The sequence below is a fragment of the Abramis brama genome (genome assembly GCF_963993115.1).
Source record: "Abramis brama genome assembly, chromosome: 7".
Taxonomy (NCBI): domain Eukaryota; kingdom Metazoa; phylum Chordata; class Actinopteri; order Cypriniformes; family Leuciscidae; genus Abramis; species Abramis brama.
Window position 1 is genome coordinate 10,372,074 of NC_139969.1, and position 21,566 is coordinate 10,393,639.

Below are 21,566 nucleotides of genomic sequence, written 5' to 3' on the forward strand. Positions count from 1 at the left end.
ATGTCAGTTTTTCCCCCAATATCGTGCAGCCCTAATATAAGCTACTATAGCATGTGATATTATCAATAAAAATATAAGTAAAAATCTTATCACATTAATCTAATAATGGTTGTAATGTAAGAATGAAAGAATAACGACAATGAATAATCTTCATTGTAACCAATAGGACAAATAATATTCATATTGTCTGTCACTGTATGCTGTAAATAAAAAAATGAGGCCTAAACCAAAGGCCCTCATGTCATTTATTCTGGCCTACTTATTTAAACTTGGAATCTGAGTTTATGACATCACAGTTATGAATTAACAACCTTGCAGGTCAAAGGTGTTGCTGTTCATTCTGTTTAAATATGAAACAAAGTACAGAAAACATGCAGTGTGACTAACAGTTGAACAACTCAGATTTTACTTCAATAAAAAGAAGCAGAGAAAGTTTGTCTTTGAATTTTAAGACAATTAATTAGACAATTATCACATTTTCATTTGTGGATGTAATGTTTCTCATGCAGGACATATGAGTTTACTACATAATAATATATCCTGCTGAAACCTAGGAATAGACATTTGGCCTCTGTAGAATTTCTCTGACATCATACATCACAGTTTTAAATCTGGATGTCCTGTAAAGAGCAGCACATTCAGGGCTTTGCAGAGATACCAAATGTTTGGAGGTGGAACCATGACAACTCCCTCTTCTTGGTCTTTAAAAATGACTGAATTATCAAATTTAGCACTCTTATATGATCTTATTTTGTAATTATCATTTAAATATGACTAATTTTCAAAATGTTTGTCAGAAATCAACATCTCAGGAAATTGTTATGGGGTTTCAAATCAGAATATGACTTCTGTTATGAAACAGGGCATCGATTTCATTCATGTCCACTGTAGAGGACACTAGGACAGCATAGCATATCAGGCATTTTGGAGACACGACAAGTGAATAGGGATTAGGGAAAGAAATTACACCCTATATCATTATTCTTATGAAATATGAGATTTTCATATAAAAAAATATTCCCAATTATTACTCCAATTATTACACGTCTTTTATCATTACATGGTGCCCCAAAAACACATTAATATGCAGATTAGATACAGTGTATAGATGCATTGCATAGAATGGGAATGGCATTTATGGCCGTGATAACACGCATATTGCATAAAGTAAAATGGTATATCAAATCATTCTGTTATATCTTTCATAACACAGTTGAGAATCATCCTTATACAAAGTTTGTATTAAAAAAAAAGCTTGAAACCTAAAATTGATTGGTGAATGAAACAAAAACGTTGTTTTTGCCTATACATGTCTTTTACTTTTTTTAAAATAAATGGGTGAGGACATAGCATAACATAGGGGGAAAAAAAATATTCAAAAATGTATTTAATCCATTTGCTTCTTATATACTCCAAACAATGTAATGACCTAACAAAAAACTTAATTCACAAAAGTTTTGTAATTCAAAAAAAGTTCTGGTTCTCAGGAGGATATCATTGTTATTTTCTGTTTGCTCTTGGTGACGGGCATGATGTGACGTCACCGAACCGGAGGCCGGGTGATCCTCCAACGCGGCGCTTAGTCACACGGGCCAGGAATCAACAACCCAGGCCGGAATTTCAGAGCGAGGCGGTGTCCCCACCCCTCCGTCCGTGTCTGTATCCGTTTGTGTGCGTGTGTTCTGGCCGGTGCTCTCGTGATTCGGTAACCGGGGGAAGATGGCGGACCCGGCGGAGTGCACCATTAAAGTCATGTGCCGTTTCAGGCCGTTAAACAGCTCGGAGGTGACAAGAGGGGACAAATACGTAGCGAAATTTCAGGGAGAGGACAGCGTCGTGATTGGGGTGAGTGTTATTTTGGGACAGGGTTATTTTTTTTATAGTTTATCTTTCGGTTGGTCTTGCGCGAGCGGCTAATGCTAATGACCGCAGCCCAGTACCACCGGAATTTGTCACAACCTGTTAATCTGAATAATTGACACCGACACCAGCCACTGCCTCCGGTCCGGTGCCGCACGAAACCGACAGTTTAATTCAGACATAAGTGTCAATTTAGTTCATTTCTGTGTCGTTTCCTCATCCGCTTCATGCTAACCGTGTTAGCCACACCTGCACATTCAACGCGGAAACACTGTCAGTTTTACACTTTTGAAAAAGCAAAAACTTATTTTGTTTATTTATTCGGTTCATGATACGGATTGGTTGCACATTGTAGGTTATGATGATCATTTTAAACCTCTAATTGCATGGTTAGGTGTAGATATGTTGAATGAGCAGGAAACTCCATATTTGCGTTTGTAAATAACTTAACGTTACTGAGATAATTTCTATATCAGAAATGTTTTCAAATGTTTTGGTATCAAGAACCCCCAAATATGATCCAATTTTCAATATTTCCCTTCATAAAAAATGCCTTAAAGCATTATATATCAATGGTCATTCATAAATATTAATTTGTGTGGGGAAATTTGTCAATATTATAAAGGATTTAATAATGATTAAATTTTATGTTTTGATATTTAATCAAAAAGCAAATTATATAAAAAAAAGGGAAATGTTTTCTTTTTTTCTACAAAAACATTTTTTGGTTAAATTTTGTAAAAATAACTTATTTTCTTTGGGTTAAAGAAAATAAGTTGGGTTTTTTATTGGGTTTTTTATTTTCAAAAACATTTTTTGGTTAAATTTTGTAAAAATAACTTATTTTCTCAATGTAATACCCCCCTATTTGCGGCCCATGGTGCTTTGCGGACCCTAGTTTGAAAGCCCCTGCTCTATAGCAGTCACATATGCACATATATAGCCTAGTTACATATATAAATTACAGGTGAAATTGAACATAAGGTTGTTCATTGGGTGAAATGAGAATAAAGGCTCAGTTAGCCTATAACTTTTATGGGTTTCTGTTGAATCAAAGACCTGAATGTGACATCCCTTTTAAAATAAACCAGTAGAGATGTTGATGTTCCTGGTGCGATCCGTATGTATAGTGAGAAACATGAGTCATAGTGCTGCACTAGGATCTACTTGTATTTATGAGTGGGGAGTGGGGAATTGATTGATCGTTTGTCACTGTGCTTTGATTATCTTTAAACCCAGTTCAAACATGACAGGCTATATGTATTCTGTTATAAACTCTGAAGCTTTTCACTAAACCATCATGGCATGACAAATGACATTTGAAAGCCAACATCAGTGTGCAGTGGTGTTCTGAAGTTTTAAAAAAACAACATCAAATGTAAATTATGTCCCAGTTACTTAATGTTGTCACATTTTCCTGGTTAAATATTACATTATTAAATTATATTTTGTATTTTTACAATAACAATGTAATTAATGTTCTATTTATTAAAACCAAGTATAAATCTCATCAAGTTAGTGTTTTAAGCATTTTACATTTATTCCAAAATAATAAAGCCAGCAACAATTTAAACAATATTTTTTATTTGTGAACTGATGTTCAGCTGTTCTTTTTAAGAGTCAACTTATTTTCATCAGTCATCAAGCTTGGCAAACACTGGTCACAGACACGGAGATGTACCTTTAATTTCAGAAAGCTGTTTGCTCACTTTGACGTAACATAAAGTGGCTGAGCTGTTTACTTACTTTTTAATTACCCTTCCCATTAACGCCATCATTTTGTTAATTCAGACTGATTCCCAAATGCGGAACGCACAAAAACAAGAGGTGGGGTTTATCGCGTGAGCCAATCATGGTGCAATTGAGTCATTGCCTCCTCTCATGTGACTTTCCCCCATTCATTCTCAATTAATCAAATGAGTGACCACCATCCCTTTTAATGTAAATAATAATGATTTCATAGAGCAGTTTTTCTTGTACATCTGGTTCAATTTCACAAATCTTTTATGATAATGTGGTGGATCAAGAATTCCTGTCTGGTGGTTACAGTGTGTGTACTTTCCAGAAAGACCGGCTCTGAAACGGATATGTTTGTGTTTGTTCAGTCATCACTCTCTTAATACTTCTCTTCTATGTGTATGAAGACAATGTGAGAGAATGCCCAGGAATTGGAGTCTCCTTCAGGCTTATCCACTGTAATTTAAGTGAAAAGAGTGTGTGTATGTGTGTGAGCACTAGAGGAAGGTGAGATAATGCTTTGGAAATAGAGAGCGCTCCACCCTGTGCAGCCCCTGGGACTGTGTATGTGTAAGTGAGATGAGAAAATAGTTAGGTAAGAAAGTGCCTCAATTAGAACTCTGGAAAATGTTCTGTTCTCACAGGAGATTGGCCTCAGTTCTGTATCAGCACTGTGTCCGGCCCATAATGGCACTTTTCTACTTCGTTATCAGTTCCCAAAATAAATTTGTGACAGTATGTAACTTTTCATAAATACAATAATTCTAATATTATAGAATGTATTAATTTTTATTATTTTTAATAATTGTTATTAGTTGTTATTATTATTATAGTGTCAAAACAGAATAAAATTATTAAAGGGGTCAAGATGTGAAGATATTCCTTGAGATTCACTTATAATGTTAAAGTTTTTTGCAAAATAACAAAACAAATATAAATGCGAAAAAAATATTATTTTTAACCCTCTGTCTGAAATAATCTGTTTTAAAGGGCGGCTCCTTTAAGGCTTGTCAGTAAACATCCACTGTTATGATTGGCTAACATCACTGCATAGGAAACAGTATCAACACCCCCTTTTTAATGCATGCGAGTAAGTGTTTTGAAAACATTCTCCATATAAAACCATAATTTACAGACAAACAGAGCATTATGAAATCATTTACTTATGGTTTGTGATGCAGCTGCTGTCAGATACAGTACAGTTGGATCAGTTCAACAAAAGTTTATTTGCGAACTCTCTATTACACTGCCTCGTTCACAATACAAAATGCTCCAAACAAACATATAATCCTTCAACGCCATTAAAATAAAACCATACCACTTGTTTCTGACGCTGGTATCCTTCTGAAGTCTGTACAAAAAAAATTACATTCAGTATAATTAATTATTAGCTTTTTATCAACTCACTAACCCCCTGCAGTTCCCTCATGAACCCTTATTTTGGGAAACCATGGAATTCAGGAACATGCTTTTTCTGGCAGTCACTAGTTGTTCTCCACTGGTTTTAGCTCATTTGCCGATATTTAAAATCTGCACATTTTAACTGGCTTAATACTTGCGGCTACAGAAAAAGCATTTTACAGACTGTAAACCAGCGGCCCTGCTTGTGAAAGGCTGTTAAACTTTTTATTTCCCCTGTCATTCCCTCTAGACTTTGGACATCATAAGACAGTCATTCAGCCGGATATTTCAAACGACTCCCTTCTTTTTGTCATGCATTGCCATGTTGATTGATAACAACATTTAATTTTGTAGTCTTAAGTTTTTTGTTTTGTTCTTGTTTAGGGTGGGTAGGTTTTCGTTGATAATTTTCATCAACTTTAAAAAATAAAATTTGATTAAATGAATCTGCCATAAACTGATGATTAAACAATTATGTAGTCTACTTCTTGTCTCAACAAAGATATGGGACACTTATGGTTTGACATTGCGCTGACTGCATAAAAACAAGGTAGCACAGTAGTCAAAGATTAAACTTTTTTAGATCCGGTGAGAAAATTAGGCTAATGTAAATTGTTGTGTCATAGTGGCTGTCTGTACAGTATGATGGCTGGAAGGGTGTGGTAGTCTGTGTAATTTGTTCCAGTACTGGACTGGTCCTGACCTGCTCTTTTTGTCCCTGGGGGTCTTAAATGTGTACTTTTGATGCAAGTTTGTTTATTGTGTGTCTGAATTTACTAGAAATCTTTGAAAAAGTGTTATGTTATTAAGGCATTATTTGACTTCCCCTCAGCCCAAACTCCATGGAAGAGCTTATAGTTTGGAGCCAAATAGTTGGCAATCTTTCTTAGTCACTCTGCACTTTAGCAGAAGCTGAATCTGCAGTCTTTGTGTTGGCAGTCCAAAGCTTTAACCATTAGGCTACCATCACCACGATTGGATGGTATCTGTGTTTTGTCTAAGGGCGTTCACCCTCTTGTGTTGTTGAATGCAATTTTATTAGCCATTTCCCCCAGTCCTTAAAATAATAAATGTGTTCTTTGTTCAGCCATAGTTATCACCTTGCCTTTAAAGGAAAAAATAATGCCATCATGCAGTTCTTCAGGAGGTGCAGTAGGATTTGCTTTAAGTTGTTGGTTGTGATTATGAATTCGTTGGTGGCACGTGGTCTTTGCTGCCTGCTGATGTAATCATCACTGACACAATATATGCATTTTTTACATTGAGAATTGTCAAAACTGTCCACCAAGACAATGTAAGTGCACGGAGTAGCACAAAAAGACACAAACACAAAGGTTAATAAACGGAGCAATTTCAATAGGGTCCTCACACCATCGGTGCTCAGGCCCTAACGAGTATGCTACAGTAGTGCTACGTTAGGACACAGAACTTGGAGCAAGTTAAATTAATAGTTTTCTCACTGGTGTAGTACCACTTTGCACTTTCCTTTGAGATGTTTGATACCCACATTAGGGTTGCGCGATATGCTCCATTTTCATATCGTCCTATCGTCAGCCTGTGAGATCGGCGATACACGATATTATCGTGAGGGGGCGGGGCTTACTTATTTGATTATTAACTTGCTTATTTACTCATCAATTTGCTTGTTTTATTACTTCGTTTTAAATGAGAATCTTTTTTCTATTTTGCTAGCAAAGGTGGAGTGTTTATTAATAGGCTAAATCAGGTTATTTCCTGGTATAGTGAGGTAAAAAAAAGATCCTAATCATTCTTGTATCTGACTCGGAGTATTTCAACATGTCAGCGGGAAATTTACGGACACACATTATCCTCTCATGCCGTTACAGATCTGCAGCATTTTGACTGTTTGACGAGATGTGAACACGTTTTAATTTCTTGATTCAAGAAAGAGTCGGAGTCTGCGATATATGTCCTCCTACCAGTGCTCTCTCTGTCTGGATGCACTTCACATGCGCACCGCACTTCAATAACGCAGGTGTTTTAAATGCCAGGAGAAATCAGAGGCAAAAATCTAAAAGTCGATCGGTTATATGCCGACTTAAACTTATGACTTGACTCTGATAAACGAAAACGGGTTAATCCGTTTACATGACCACATGCATTGTCAGTTTATTCAGCATAATCGAGTTAATAACGTGCATGTAAACGCGCTCAATCCCTGAAAACGAAAGCAGAAACGGACTGAGCTTTCGCTGCATTAACAGCACGTTCTCTCAGAGTCGACGGTGGATAACGGTAGGCTACAGCAACTATCTTAATTTACTGGCTGAATATTTCTCTTGTGGACTTACATTATTGACAGCGAAAAAATTAGAAGAATATTTCTTGTTAAACAAGTTTGAAGTTGCTTGTGATTTTCACAGATGGCAGAGTTTCACAGATGCTTCGTGAACTAAAGACTTTTATTAGGCCTAGGCGGCCTATATCATTTTATTTATATTATTATTATAATTAATATTTTGTAATTGTATTGTTTTTAGTGTTATTCGTGTCATTAAATATTTTGTTAATGTGCTATGGAAACAAAATACTGACGAACAACGATGCCGCGTCTTCATCTAGGCTCTGTATAAAAATTATGCGTCTGTTAAAGCACTCTTGACAATTTGTGAATGGATCACCTTGCAATGAAATTTCGTTGTGGGATGTAGTTTTTGTTTTGTCTGTTTTAAAAACATTTTCTTTGAGGAGTCCTCATACGCGCGTGATATGGCGCAAGTGTGGTTATGTGGTGATGTCGTTATGAATTTAGGCAAGGCAAATATAATTGTAGTTCCTAATTAATTTAATAACTATACTAGCTTCATAATAATAATAATGATTTAATACATTAAAGGAAAAACGAGCCAATTATCGTATTGATATCGGCAAAGGCATCTGCCATCGGCGATATCTCTGTCTATCGTCGATACACGATACTATCGTCTATCGGCACAACCCTAACCCACATATGTTGTTTACATTTATGCTGGAGTTTTTAATTAATTGTGCCATTCAGTATTTTATGAGAAAAGCCATATTTTTACTGGCCATATGTTTGGTCATTCCTTCGCTGCTTGTTAGCTGATCAGTTCAAGCATTTGAATTCTATATTCTGTAACAATTTAGTCTGTTCCATGTTTTGTGACGGTAAAGTCTTGAAAACCTAAAAAAAAAAGATCTAATGGTACTTTGTCCTAAATGGTTCTAAATGCATTTAATTTTATATTTGTTTTTCTCCTCTCTACAGGGTAAACCGTATGCGTTTGACAGAGTTTTCCAGTCCAACACGTCTCAGGAGCAAGTGTACACGGCCTGCGCTCAACAAATCGTCAAAGGTAAAAGCAACATGTCTCATGATAGACCTCCGAATCAAAGCAAAAAGACAGAACATGCAATGAGGCTTAATCATGAATGTGTTCCCACAGATGTGCTTGGTGGATATAACGGAACCATTTTCGCCTATGGTCAGACGTCATCAGGCAAAACGCACACAATGGAGGTGAGCGAGAAATGTTGAAATATCTCAGCTGCAGTGAAAAGTCAAGAATTATGTGCAAAATCACTTTCACATACTCGCATATGATTATTTTTTCCAAATTTTATCTGTGGATGATCTTTTAGGTTCATGGCCAAATGCACCTTATGTTTAGGGTTGTTTGATAGCAGTGAAGTGACTTTATTCATAATCAGGTTCAGTTTATTTATATCATGACACTTTATACTATACAAATAACTTCAGAGCTGCTTTACAGTGAAAATCAGTGTAAGTGAAAACCTTCAACCTGTTTGAGGCTTAAAGTGTTCAGTATATAATATACCATTAAAAAAAGGTCAGTACAATTTTTTATACTTGTATTCAGCACGGATTGATTAAAAATGACAGTATGTAATGTTACAAAAGTTTTCTATTTTAAATAAATTCTGTTCTTCAAACTTTCTGTTTATCAAAGCATTTAGAAATTAGAATAATTTCTGAAGGTGCATGTGACACTAAAGGGCAAGGCTGGAGTAATTATGCCATTAAAAAAAAAACAATTGAAAACAGATCTTTTAAATAGCCATAATATTTCACAATTGTTCTGTTTTTGACTATTTTTGATCAAATAAATGCAGCTTTGGTGAAAGATTCTTCTTTCAAAAACATAAGAAAAACCTTGCTGACCCCAAACTTTCGAACTGTATTATATAACTGAACAAAATAGTGGCGCAAACAGGCTGTTTTAGGCAAGTAGTGTTGTGAAGAATTGCTTGTTTTATTCCACTTTTATGACTGAGGTTTTGTGGTTGTTCTCTAGGGAAATCTTCATGACACAGATGCAATGGGAATTATTCCCAGAATAGTACAAGACATCTTTAACTACATTTACTCTATGGATGAAAATCTGGAGTTTCACATTAAAGTAAGTTATTGCATTTACACATTCTTTCATTTTTATGCTTTCTTCTCATTCATTGGAACCTTGTTGCATCATTTCAAGTTGGATCCGTTCTCTTGATGGTATGGTTTAACTTTGACAGGTGTCATATTTTGAGATATACTTGGATAAGATTCGGGACCTATTGGATGGTGAGTGTGGAAGTGGTTCTAAGCCTCACATCTACCAACCAATTGATCTAAACATAACATAATTAGAAATCATTTTAAGATTATCTCAAATTCAAAGGTAAAATTATAATGCTCTTTTCATTGTGCCATAATATCTTTCTTTCTCTCTCTCTTTGTCTTGTAGTTTCAAAGACTAATTTATCTGTACATGAAGACAAAAACAGGGTTCCTTATGTCAAGGTGAGTTCCTGAAACCTGGCACCAGTGTCCCATTAAAATCTTAACGCAAAGTGGTAAATGCCACTGATCTTTAGAGAATATAAGTTATAATTGTCTTCCTGGTTTTAGGGTTGCACTGAGCGATTTGTTTGCAGTCCAGATGAAGTGATGGACACTATTGATGAGGGCAAATCTAACAGACATGTAGCTGTGACAAGTATGAATACACAGACACAAAACAAAGAATAAATTCAATAAAGAGAATAAAATACAATTATCCAGACAATGTAAGGTGTGATTTATAGTTGTAATAATGTCTATGTGTGTGTCTTAGACATGAATGAGCACAGCTCCAGGAGTCACAGTATCTTCCAGATCAATGTGAAGCAGGAGAACACTCAGACAGAACAGAAGCTCAGTGGGAAACTCTACCTGGTCGACTTGGCTGGCAGCGAGAAGGTGGGTGTGTGTTAAACTTTAGTCTTGTAGTTCAGTAAAGCATGAGCAGAGTGTGTTGAACTCTTGCATTCTCTCACAGGTCAGTAAAACAGGAGCTGAAGGCGCAGTACTGGATGAAGCCAAAAACATCAACAAGTCTCTGTCATCCCTGGGCAACGTGATATCAGCCTTAGCCGAGGGCTCGGTGAGTCACATACTCACGCAGACATGCTCACAGGCTTTTAGATGAGTTCTGTACACTCTTTGTTTCTAGTGTTTGGCTCCTAGAGCAGTGAGGATAGCTTGTATGAGTTCAGAGATTCACTTCAGCTTTGTCCAATTCAGTTTTCTGTTCTTTATCAGTATGACCAATAATGCTACTTGCGTAAAACCAATGAAAGGACGACTTAAAATAAAATATGAAGTAATTCAAAATAATGTCATTAATTTTAGCTTGGGTGTGGTATAGTTCTCACATTGCTCCGTAGGAATTGTCCCTATTACTGTAAGTCGCTTTAGATAAAAATCATCTTTAAAATTATCACTAATTGATTTGATCAAATACAATACAGAATTAAAGAACAAGTAAAAAATAAAGTATGATACTGACAGTGAAGATTTGGTGGGAAGTAGACCAGACCAGACTGGAAACATAGTGTTCTTCACATGATGGGCAGCACAGCTGTACTGTGCTGTTAGTACACAGCAGTCCTTGTGTTCTCTTCATAGGCTGGACAGTTTAAAGCTGTCATTCTCAGGACCAGCTGAGCGAGCAAACTCTTTTCTGTGCTGCAAGGCCTTATTTTAGTCTGAGCTGTATTGGAGAAGCTAAATTGAAGCTGGGATAGTCACTGTCAGTTTATGCAATTATTTTTGTCATTGATGTCACAATTATAACATGTCATACACACATTGCTTGTCGTCTTTAACGACGTGCGTGATGTCATCGAGAACAGAACAAGCGACTGACTTCTAGAAACAAGAGTGTAACCAAACAATGGCTACCGAATCGGCTGTCTTGCTAGCTTAATACTTATTCTAGTACTCACCGTGGTGTTAAAGCACCTCCACTATCATTTGCCAGCATTTATCTTTTTTTCACTCTGTTGTGGTAGTCCCTCGAGGAAACATCATAAAGGCAGGAGTATTGTTGCCATAGCTCCACGAACCTTTCCTTTATTGCATAATTCCAATTAGCAGCACCAATACCATCACCTCTTTCGTTTTGCTGTGTACAGAAGAGCTTCTGTGCTCCTATTGGTCAACGCCACAGATGTGACACATGCTACTCTTTCTGTCGGGACATCGTGAAGCACCACAGATGCTGCATCTGTTGCCGTCCACTATGACATACTATACAAATTAAAACGATCGATTCTTTCATCCTGATGCCCATCATTTGCAAATCATTACGACACTCTAGGTCAAACAGATCGGGCCAATATCGGGCTAATATCATGTTGTCTGAACCCGGCATAACCAAAACTTGCATGCTACATTGAAGCTACTTAGAGGGCAATGCATTTGACCTGTAATGAACAAATTAAATTAAAAACAGAACATATTATTATCATAGACAAAATCTGATATCAATTCAGGTGTCAGAATCAATCTGGAACATACATTTACATTTCAATACATGCTATTATAGATATTATAATATTAAACATTTGAATTAATGTAAGTTGATCAAAAATTTTGAACATTTTCTTTACATCAATAAAGAGCGCAATTTTGCAAATTGTCTTCTGGGAATGCCTTTGAGTAAAGACAGTTGTAGTCCTGAAACTTAATCACACATTTAAATCTGTTTTATTAATGTCTGTTGATCTAATTCTATCCGTAATCTCTCTTTGTTTCTTTCTCAGGCGTACGTTCCTTACAGAGATAGTAAAATGACAAGGATCTTGCAGGATTCTCTGGGTGGGAACTGCAGGACCACCATTGTCATCTGCTGTTCTCCTTCCTCGTACAATGAGGCTGAGACCAAATCCACTCTTATGTTTGGACAGAGGTGAGGAGATGCATTCATATTTGTCCAACTTTATCACTTAGTCTTTTCTCTCCATTCATAATAAAGGTGTCACTGTTATTGGTGTCATTTATGCAAGAATAATTACAAGCTCTATGTATTTATGCAAACAATGGTGTGAGGAGAAAAACACCAGAGCTCTACAGCTGTGATTGTGTTTGTGTGTTTGCAGAGCCAAGACCATTAAGAACACAGTGAGTGTGAATGTGGAGCTGACAGCAGAGCAATGGAAGAAGAAATATGAGAGGGAGAAAGAACGAAACAAGAGCCTGCGAAACACCATCACATGGCTGGAGAATGAACTTAACCGCTGGAGAAACGGTCAGATGGCCATTTGTTTTTATATTTATTTATTTTTATATTACATTTGTGAAACAGTTATTGTTATTGAATTCTTTTTTTAACACTTGTTTATTATGCATTGACATCCAGTCTAAAACCACTTGTGAAATGCTTCTATTTTGCATTTTTGAATCTTAAATAATTTGTATGATTCATTGTACATAACTTTTATAAAAAAAAAAAATTAACTGTCCTGAAATATTATATTTAGGTTTGAACTTTTGAAAGTGCACCTCTGCAGTACCTCAAGGTCCTCTCTTTGTGTCCTCCAGGTGAAACAGTACCTGCAGAGGAGCAGTACGATAAGGAGAAGGCTAATGCTGAAGTGTTGGCGCTGGATAACACTATTAATAATGATAAATTTGCATCCACACCAAGCATGCCGCCTGTGCCAGGAATGCTTGGGGCCCGACTCACCGATTCTGAGAAGGAGAAATGTGAGGTTGAACTCACCAAACTGTACGAGCAACTTGACGACAAGGTGCAGACATGCATGTAACATAAAAATGAAGCAGATTTCTGTCATCTATCTAATGATTCTGGGTGCTTTCACACTTTCGCACCCAGATGCGATTTGACATCAGGTTTCAGTTTGCTTGGATGATGTGAACGCTGTTTTCCAAACTTGGGTTGCGCACACGAACTGAGCCCAAGTCCGCATTAAAGGCTGGTCTGGGGTGTACAGTTCATGTGAACTCCAGTGCGGTTCGCTGCTGATATGAACGCTATCGTACTAAATTACTAAGTGAACCGCTTGTGTTTTTGCATGTTTTCAGTTCACACTCACTTTCCTGATAAGTGCACTGCAAGCAGAGATAATGTATTCCCTTGTTCTTTAGAACGTTTGCAGTACATTCGTGGCAGATAGACGCAAGTGCCATTATGTGCTGACACTTTTGAAACAAAATCAGAGGTTCATAAAAACCAAAATATAAAAGTGATGTGAGCAACGCCATCCATTTTGCTGCCTTCTCCTGTGTTGTAGTAGCCCTGCAGGGTAGCAATCGAACTCTGGCTCGGATCAGGCAATCGAACCTAGTGTTAAAGCACCCTGAATCTACAAAAATTCCACAGAAGGACCACAGGCATTATACATAATTAATATTGTTAAACCATGGTCAGTTTTCATAAAGATGATGTTAGACTTTCATTATCACAAACATATTCAACTTGAATGAGAGCTTGTTTTTTTCTCATCTCTCTCCAGGATGAAGAGATTAATCAGCAGTCTCAGTTGGTGGAGAAGCTTAAGCAGCAGATGTTGGACCAAGAGGAGGTTAGTGAGCTCTCATGTGCACATATGTAAATTAATATTAGTAGGTAAACACTGTATATTCATGCTCACAAATGTTTTTGTTTGTGTTGCAGCTGCTAGCCTCATCACGGCGAGACCATGATAACCTGCAGGCGGAGCTGAATCGTCTGCAGATGGAGAACGATGCGTCTAAAGAGGAGGTGAAGGAGGTACTGCAGGCCCTGGAGGAGCTTGCCGTCAACTATGATCAGAAGAGTCAGGAGGTGGAGGACAAAACCAAGGAGTTTGAAGCACTCAGTGAGGAACTTAGTCAGAAATCTGTAAGTGTCAGAAGGGCTAATTAATATATCAGTCTTTTGCTTACGGTCGGCCTGCTGTGTGAAGAATGACATTAAACTTGACTTTAAAACGCTCTCTGTTTCAGAGCACCCTGGCATCTATAGACTCAGAACTACAGAAACTGAAGGAAATGGCAAATCACCAGAAGAAGAGGGTAACTGAGATGATGTCGTCACTACTCAAAGATTTGACTGAGATTGGCATTGCTGTGGGCAACAATGACATCAAGGTGAATGACAGGTTTTTTTAAAGTTTTTTTTAAGGTGAAGTGTGTAAGTTCTGCCAAAGTAGAATCGCCAAACTAAATTTTTAAACACTCCCTTATTTACTATTGGTCAGATAGACCGGCCCCCAAACCACCAATGTTTGAACCAATGTTGCTGTGTTTTTGATGCTTAAACAGAAATTATATAAAGTGCCTCTATTATACGTTTACAAGGTCAAAAAAACACTTAATTTTCTCATAATAAACATTGCAGCATCACCTCTTTTTTCAGTGTATGAAATGGTTCAGTAAAGGATTCAGTCTCTCTAAACCCCTCCTTTCTGCGAGACAACTCTGCTCTGATTGGTCAGATGGCCCAGTCTGTTATGACTGGTCTACTGCTTACAGCACGTGTCAGAAACTAAACTCCCATTACCATAAATTAATTTCCGCTTTTTACCATATCTATCCGAGTCCTCATCCTTTGGAAGTGCATGCAAAGTGCTTTTTACTTTCACAGCACAGAAAGCACTTCTTGAGATGTCGAAAACATGAACCAAACTTTGACCTGCCCTCAAACTGTACTTGTAGCTGAGGCCTGGAAGCCTCAAGTACAGTTTGAGGGCAGGTCAAATTTGATCATGTTCACGGGCACCTAATGTAGACCAAAGGCTGGCATTATGCAAATTGGGGAGACAATAACTTCATTTATTGTGCATTTTGATCTCTGAAACTTTGCAGGCTTTTACATTCACAAACAGCTGTATTACACACTACATGAAAGGTAATATCTGAAAAAGCAGAATAGGGGCAATTTAATAGCATCACAGTATTTATACTGTTGTTATAACCAAGTGTCTGTATTTATAAAGTGTCTATTCAAATATGATTCCATCTTTATTGATTTTAACAAAGACTTATACACCACCTTTTAATAGCTTATTATTTAGTAGCTTTAACTATAATTAGTTGATTTTTGGACTAAACTTGACTTTAAACAAAGCATAACAATATTGAGTAATCTCTCTGTCTTTGCAGCAGCATGAAGGCAGTGGTCTTATAGATGAAGAATTCACTGTAGCCAGACTCTATATCAGTAAGATGAAGTCAGAAGTCAAATCGATGGTCAAACGTTGCAAGCAGTTGGAAAACACACAGTCTGAGAGCAACAAGAAGGTGGATGAATCTGAGAAGGAGCTTGCGGCATGCCAGTTACGCATCTCACAGGTACGGTTTCACACTCTTCTGCTGGATACTGCCTCCTAAAACACTTTTTTCATACATGGCAAACTTTTGTACTATAATCTACTAAACAATAAAGTTATGAATAAAGTAACAAGTACTTTATATTAACAAATAGATGTTTGTTTTGCAGCATGAGGCGAAAATTAAATCTCTGAGTGAGTATCTGCAGAACGTAGAGCATAAGAAGAGACAGTTGGAAGAGGACGTGGATTCCCTTAATGAGGAGCTGGTCAAAATCAACGCACAGGGTACACAGACTCATAAAGATAAATATTATGCATCTACATGTACTTTTTCTAAACGGACTGTAATTTTATTAGCTTTTAATATTTTGTGTTTGTGGCCACAGAGAAAGTTCATGCAATGGAGAAGGAGAGTGAGATTCAGAGTGCCAATGAGGTGAAGGTAAGAAATGTGTATACACACATTCAAATGAGTTTGTTCAGTTTGGATGTTAATTTTAATTTTAATGCGAGTGTTTGTGTTTAGGATGCTGTTGAGAAGCAGATCCAGAGTCACAGGGAGGCCCATCAGAAACAGATCAGCAGCCTGAGAGACGAGCTGGAAACCAAAGAGAAACTTATCACTGATCTTCAAGAGTACGATACACATTTCAGTCAAAATAAAGCAATATCAGTCGGAAATTAAACTTTTAAAGTGCATGTTAATATACTGAATGATTTTAAGATGAATGACTAATCTATAGCTTCACATCAAAGTTAATAGTTGATTTACAGCACTCATAATAATACAGCAGTAGCTAATAAATTATCTCACTCTCTCTCTCTCTCTCTAGTCTGAATCAGAAGATCATGCTGGAGCAGGAGCGTTTGAGGGTGGAACATGAGAAACTCAAATCCAATGACCAGGAGAAGAGCCGCAAACTACATGAGCTCACGTATGTAAAGCACAGTCCTGTTCACCTTCCTCATTGTAGAAGTTGAGCTGATAAAACCTTGTTTATGAGCGAAATCTCCTTTGTTTCTGTTGTACATCTGAAGAGTTGTGCCGGAATATTGCACAAAGCATTAATACACCTGCATTGTGTATTTATATGAAATGTATATTAAATTAGAGTTGTCAATGGATTGCTTGTCTTTAGTGATGTGCTGTTTTAATGGTTTTGTGTGTGCATTACAGTATGATGCAGGACCGCAGGGAACAGGCCAAACAGGATCTAAAAGGCTTGGAGGAGACTGTGGTGAGTGCAATTCCTCATTTCAGCGCTAGAGGGAGACAACAGATGACAGTTGTATTTACATCATGTAGCGTGTACATTTTAATATTGCTATTTTCTATCTATTTAAGGCCAAGGAGCTGCAGACTTTGCACAACCTCAGGAAATTGTTTGTTCAGGATCTGGCTACTCGTGTTAAAAAGGTGGGAGTGGATCTGTCTTATATCATTCTTTTAATTTTCATGTCTACTGTGTCTGTTATTTTTTTTAAAGTGAACTTAATTCTGCCATTTAGGTCAATGTAAATCCATATATTGAGTTTCTTACTAAGCAGTGGACTTGGTCTTTGTTTACTTGAAAGGTTTTTGTTTTTTGTGTGTGTGTGTAGAGTGCAGAGATGGACTCTGATGAAACTGGCGGCAGTGCTGCTCAGAAGCAGAAGATCTCTTTCCTGGAGAACAATCTAGAACAACTCACCAAGGTTCACAAACAGGTAAATCCAAACCAGAAAGGTCCCCTTAATGATTCACACATGTTAGCAAATGTTTTTACCAGTTCAAAATCAAAATGTATAAACTCTTACTTAAATATTTTCCTTTTATAGTCAATTATGCTTTCAAAACAACAATATTTTTGACATATTACATAGTTTACTAAATGAAAAAGAAGAATAAATCAGGTAATTTAAAGAATGTTGTCTGTCTTTATTCTTTAGCTGGTGCGTGATAATGCTGACCTGCGCTGTGAGCTTCCTAAACTGGAGAAGCGTCTGCGGGCAACAGCGGAGCGTGTGAAGGCTCTGGAGTCGGCGCTCAAAGAGGCCAAAGAGAACGCAGCCCGCGACCGCAAACGCTACCAGCTGGAGGTGGACCGCATCAAAGAGGCCGTGAGAGCCAAAAACATGGCCCGCAGAGGACACTCCGCACAGATAGGTGACTGCACAATTCTCCTTGATAATAAAAATAACGTCTGGTGTCTGTAATTTGGCGATTATAAAAATGAAAAAGTTGATTTTAGTGACCGTGATCTTTTCCTTCACGATTTGCCTCTATTCTCTGGTTGTAGCTAAACCCATCAGGCCTGGACAGCAACCTGTAGCTTCTCCTACACACCCCAATGTGCTGCGTGGAGGCGGTGGCGTCGGCGTCCTCAACCAGAACAGCCAACCTATGCCCATCAGAGGAGGAGGCGCTAAACAAGAGAAGAGGTTCGTAAGAGAGAATCTGGGGCTTTTGTTTGTAGGAAGACCATAATGCCGGCACATTTGCTGTCATTTTATTTTAAGCTTTTCTCACAGGCAGGTTTTTGGAGCATATTTTGACAATTTAATTCACATAACAATAATAATGTCTAACAATAATTACAATTAATAAATGTAACAATAGATTATTTATTTTATTAATGTAATAATAATAATAATAATAAATTGAATTAATAATGATAATTATAAAATAACCAATCAATTTATCAAATTTATCTTTTTTTTTTGTATCTGTATAGCCAGACTTCGCTGTAGTTTTGTAAACTGTATGCAGTGAGGTCATTATCCTGCCTCAGCCAGTGATATTAATGGTTCCTGGTTCAAGACCAGCAGGTTTAATGGGCTGGTTAGTAGCCAAATACTCCAGATAATGGTTATATATATTTTTTTATTTTTTAAAGCCAATGTCGATTCTCGTTTTATTACGAGCTCTGTTGCATTCTATTTTTGCCAGCAGACTCTCCTTAGTTTCTCTTTTTTTTTTTTTTAACGGGTGATTCCCTTGTGGTTTGAATTTAGCGCGCTTCATGTTAATCTTTCTCACTCGTTGTGGCAACTTACCGATGACACTCCCACACCATATACAAGTCAAAGGAGCCAGAGCAAATGTTCTCTATTTACGGATATGACAAGAGATAGACGGGCGAGTGACTGAAAACCGTCCCGTCAGGTCTAAAATATAAACACTTATAATAGGCTTACCATAGGTAATCAGGGTAAAACAAAAACATGTTTTGGAAGAAGGATTGAAGTATTCATTATTTACATTTTTTTCATTTTAACCCTTGTATGGTGTTCGGGTCTGTTGGACCCGTTTTCATTTTTTATCAAAAGAAAAATTATACAATTAATTATTTTTTCAAACTGAGACTCATTGGCCTTGGCTCATTTTCTGTGAGGAATATATATCAGAACACATTTTCAATGAAAACACACTGTACACCCCCCCTACACATTTATATTACACACAGGATGTTCGGGTCCACTGGACCCGGGGCTAATAAAAGTGTGGAAATTGTACGTCCTGTGTACCTTTACTCTGTCCTCCTCCTGTCAGGGCCTGCTGTTAGTGTGTATGTTCTTGTATATGGTTTATGAGGACACAAATGTGTATAATGACATGGGTATTACAACATAAACATGGTTTATGACAACATCTGTCAAAACACTGTCATATGTCAATATGACGTCCAAGTTGGGTCATGGTTGGACGTCCAAATAGTGGACCTAGTTTGGACGTCGAATAGATGTCCAGAATTGGTCATGGACCGACGGACCCAATATAGACATGATCTGCACGTCTATCCGACGTCCAATGTTTAGTGGGTAGTTCCATATAAGTTCATGGATAATTTGTTGTTTTGTCGTTAGTGAAAATCAATATTGACCTTGTATTTGAAAAAGGATCCTCATACTGTATAAAAACAATACTAATTCAGACTAAGTTCATTCGCATTCGGAGATTGACTATTTTTGAAACGGTGCGAACTGCGCTCTCCATGATGACGAGGAAGTATCAGCAAATAACTTATTGATTTCTAGCCCTTTGGTACCGAAATTGGTACCGAGAACCGTGGATTTTCACTGGTATTGGTACCGAATACTGACATTTTGGTACCGTGACAACACTATTAAACAATAAATGAAAGTAGCCTACAGTGGGCATAAAAATCCCTTGGTTTGTTTAGCACAACTTTATTGGATCCTGCTTTCTCACTGCCTTCTTTTCTTGTCTTTTTAGCTGAAGACGAGTTTTTTTCCCTCACTACCGAAGCTGCGAGAATGCAAGAAGTCTTCATGGAAATGTCATTCCATTAACATAATCCCTCCTGCTGGTGCACATGGGAGGACGTCCCAATCGAAATATTCAAGGCTGTACAGTTCCACTTCCCATCTGTTTTGTTTTTTTCCCTCCAAAGCAAATTATTTTATGAATATTGCACTCACACGTGCACCAAACACGATATAACAAGGAAATCAAGAAATAAGCATAAGCAAAGTGAACAATTGACCACGGCCCAGAAGCCTGTGCTATCAGCTGTAATGTGTCCAAACACCTGCGGTCCTCCTCAGCTGCTCTCTGCACACCTGTAACCTGTGTTAAAACTACTGCCTGGTAACTGTGCAAAAGATCTCGCTCCTGGCTTCACTTTATACGGGTCAGCGTCTAGACTGCATCAAGCTTGAATAGAAAAATACCTGAATAGAGAATATGCAAGCGTGCTCATCAGCAGATCGCCCGTTTTACTACAAACTCAGATATTCCTGTGTGAAAGTACTCTGAACAGGTGCAGATCTGAAACCCCATGGTTTTTACTTTCTGTAGTAACTAATGGTTGTAAAGGGGAAGGTGGAGAGGATTGTAGACATGAGGAACCAGGCCTTACACAACAGGCTAATGCTGTGTCTCAATTTAAACATGCGGTTGCAAAGGCAAATGCTTTTTTTTAACAAAAACAAATGAAGGTTGTCCTGTCCTGCTTTTCGCACATATCATGCCTTGCATATCATAATTCTTATTTGAAGAGTTATTGTCTATATTTAAGATTATTCTATTATTCATACTTTTCTGCCTGTATCCTCAATACATAACTATGTATTTAAATGTTTTGGATTTGTATGTTGTGGTCAGTTTACATCTGTAGTCCTCACGTGACATCATTGCTTGCTTGCTCTGCCACTGTTACTGATCAACCAATCAGTTTAGCAGAATGATGGTATGGGCTTGTGTTTCAAACCTTAACTTGTATCTCCAAGAGGACATTGCAGAAAAGTGTTGCTTATTTTTTTAACTCTCTTTAAGAAGAGATTCAAGGAATGTGGATCATTATTATTGAAGCTAGCCTTAAATGATTTTATTTAGACTGTACACTCCTGATATTGTTGAAAGAAAGCTTATGAATTGCGAATTACAGGACATGACAACCTTCAGTGTCATTATTGCTTTCTGGGTGTTTTTATACCTTTAATCGACATCACAAGGACCATTAAGAGCGCAGTTGTGTTATTAGCCCTAAATTCTTCCCTTTTCAGTGCATGAAGGATAATTAATTGATGTTCATGGGGAATGCCACACATTTAATGAAAACTTCAAATAAATAGCTAATTTTTTTATTACTGTGTAATAGTAACTCCATGACTGATTGACAGAGAGTTCCACCAATGGACAAAGCCACTGGATCATTCCAACAGTACAAGGTGTTATTGGAAGATTCTGGTTGAAGGGAAAGAGTGAGAGGGGATGAAATTACTGATGACACTTTTTTTTCTGGATGGACTGCATGATGTATGTGTGATTAAATCTATATTCTGAAACATGAAGTTCCTTTCTCCTTTTTTTGTTACCTGTGATTTGATGTGTAGTTAAGTTATGAAAAATGTATCACACATGTAAATGACAATGAAAATCTTGTTTCTTGCCAGTCAGTCAGATTTTCTTTTTACCAACTATTTTATCCTGTTGCTTCATATAAAAGCAGCTCACTATAAAATGAAACAAATGCACT

The 21,566-nt window shown here is 37.3% G+C and overlaps 1 protein-coding gene across 2 annotated transcripts; it reads left to right on the forward strand.

Annotated features, from left to right (window-relative positions):
* Positions 1 to 1,519: 1,519 nt before the first annotated feature.
* kif5ba (kinesin family member 5B, a) lies at positions 1,520 to 21,381 on the forward strand. 2 transcript variants are annotated; one of them, XM_084119221.1, is made up of 26 exons: positions 1,520 to 1,845; positions 8,249 to 8,336; positions 8,427 to 8,500; positions 9,297 to 9,401; positions 9,520 to 9,568; positions 9,732 to 9,787; positions 9,896 to 9,983; positions 10,101 to 10,225; positions 10,305 to 10,409; positions 12,073 to 12,218; positions 12,409 to 12,557; positions 12,851 to 13,059; positions 13,786 to 13,854; positions 13,947 to 14,153; positions 14,258 to 14,401; positions 15,416 to 15,604; positions 15,753 to 15,870; positions 15,972 to 16,027; positions 16,112 to 16,221; positions 16,419 to 16,520; positions 16,763 to 16,823; positions 16,931 to 17,002; positions 17,188 to 17,292; positions 17,515 to 17,731; positions 17,865 to 18,006; positions 19,802 to 21,381. In XM_084119221.1, the coding sequence occupies exons 1-26, from the start codon at positions 1,720 to 1,722 to the stop codon at positions 19,803 to 19,805; spliced, it is 2,916 nt and encodes a 971-aa protein (XP_083975347.1). In that variant the 5' UTR covers positions 1,520 to 1,719; the 3' UTR covers positions 19,806 to 21,381. The 2 variants fall into 2 exon arrangements, with proteins under 2 accessions (XP_083975347.1, XP_083975348.1); XM_084119222.1 differs by having other exon boundaries at positions 15,419 to 15,604.
* The last annotated feature ends 185 nt before the right edge of the window (positions 21,382 to 21,566 follow it).

Coding starts and splice junctions, on each gene's coding strand:
- kif5ba (XM_084119221.1), top strand. CDS start 1,720: ATGGCGGACCCGGCGGAGTGCACCATTAAAGTCATGTGCCGTTTCAGG. Junction 10,226..10,304: donor ACTTGGCTGGCAGCGAGAAG/GTGGGTGTGTGT, acceptor ATTCTCTCACAG/GTCAGTAAAACAGGAGCTGA. Junction 13,855..13,946: donor AGATGTTGGACCAAGAGGAG/GTTAGTGAGCTC, acceptor TTTGTGTTGCAG/CTGCTAGCCTCATCACGGCG.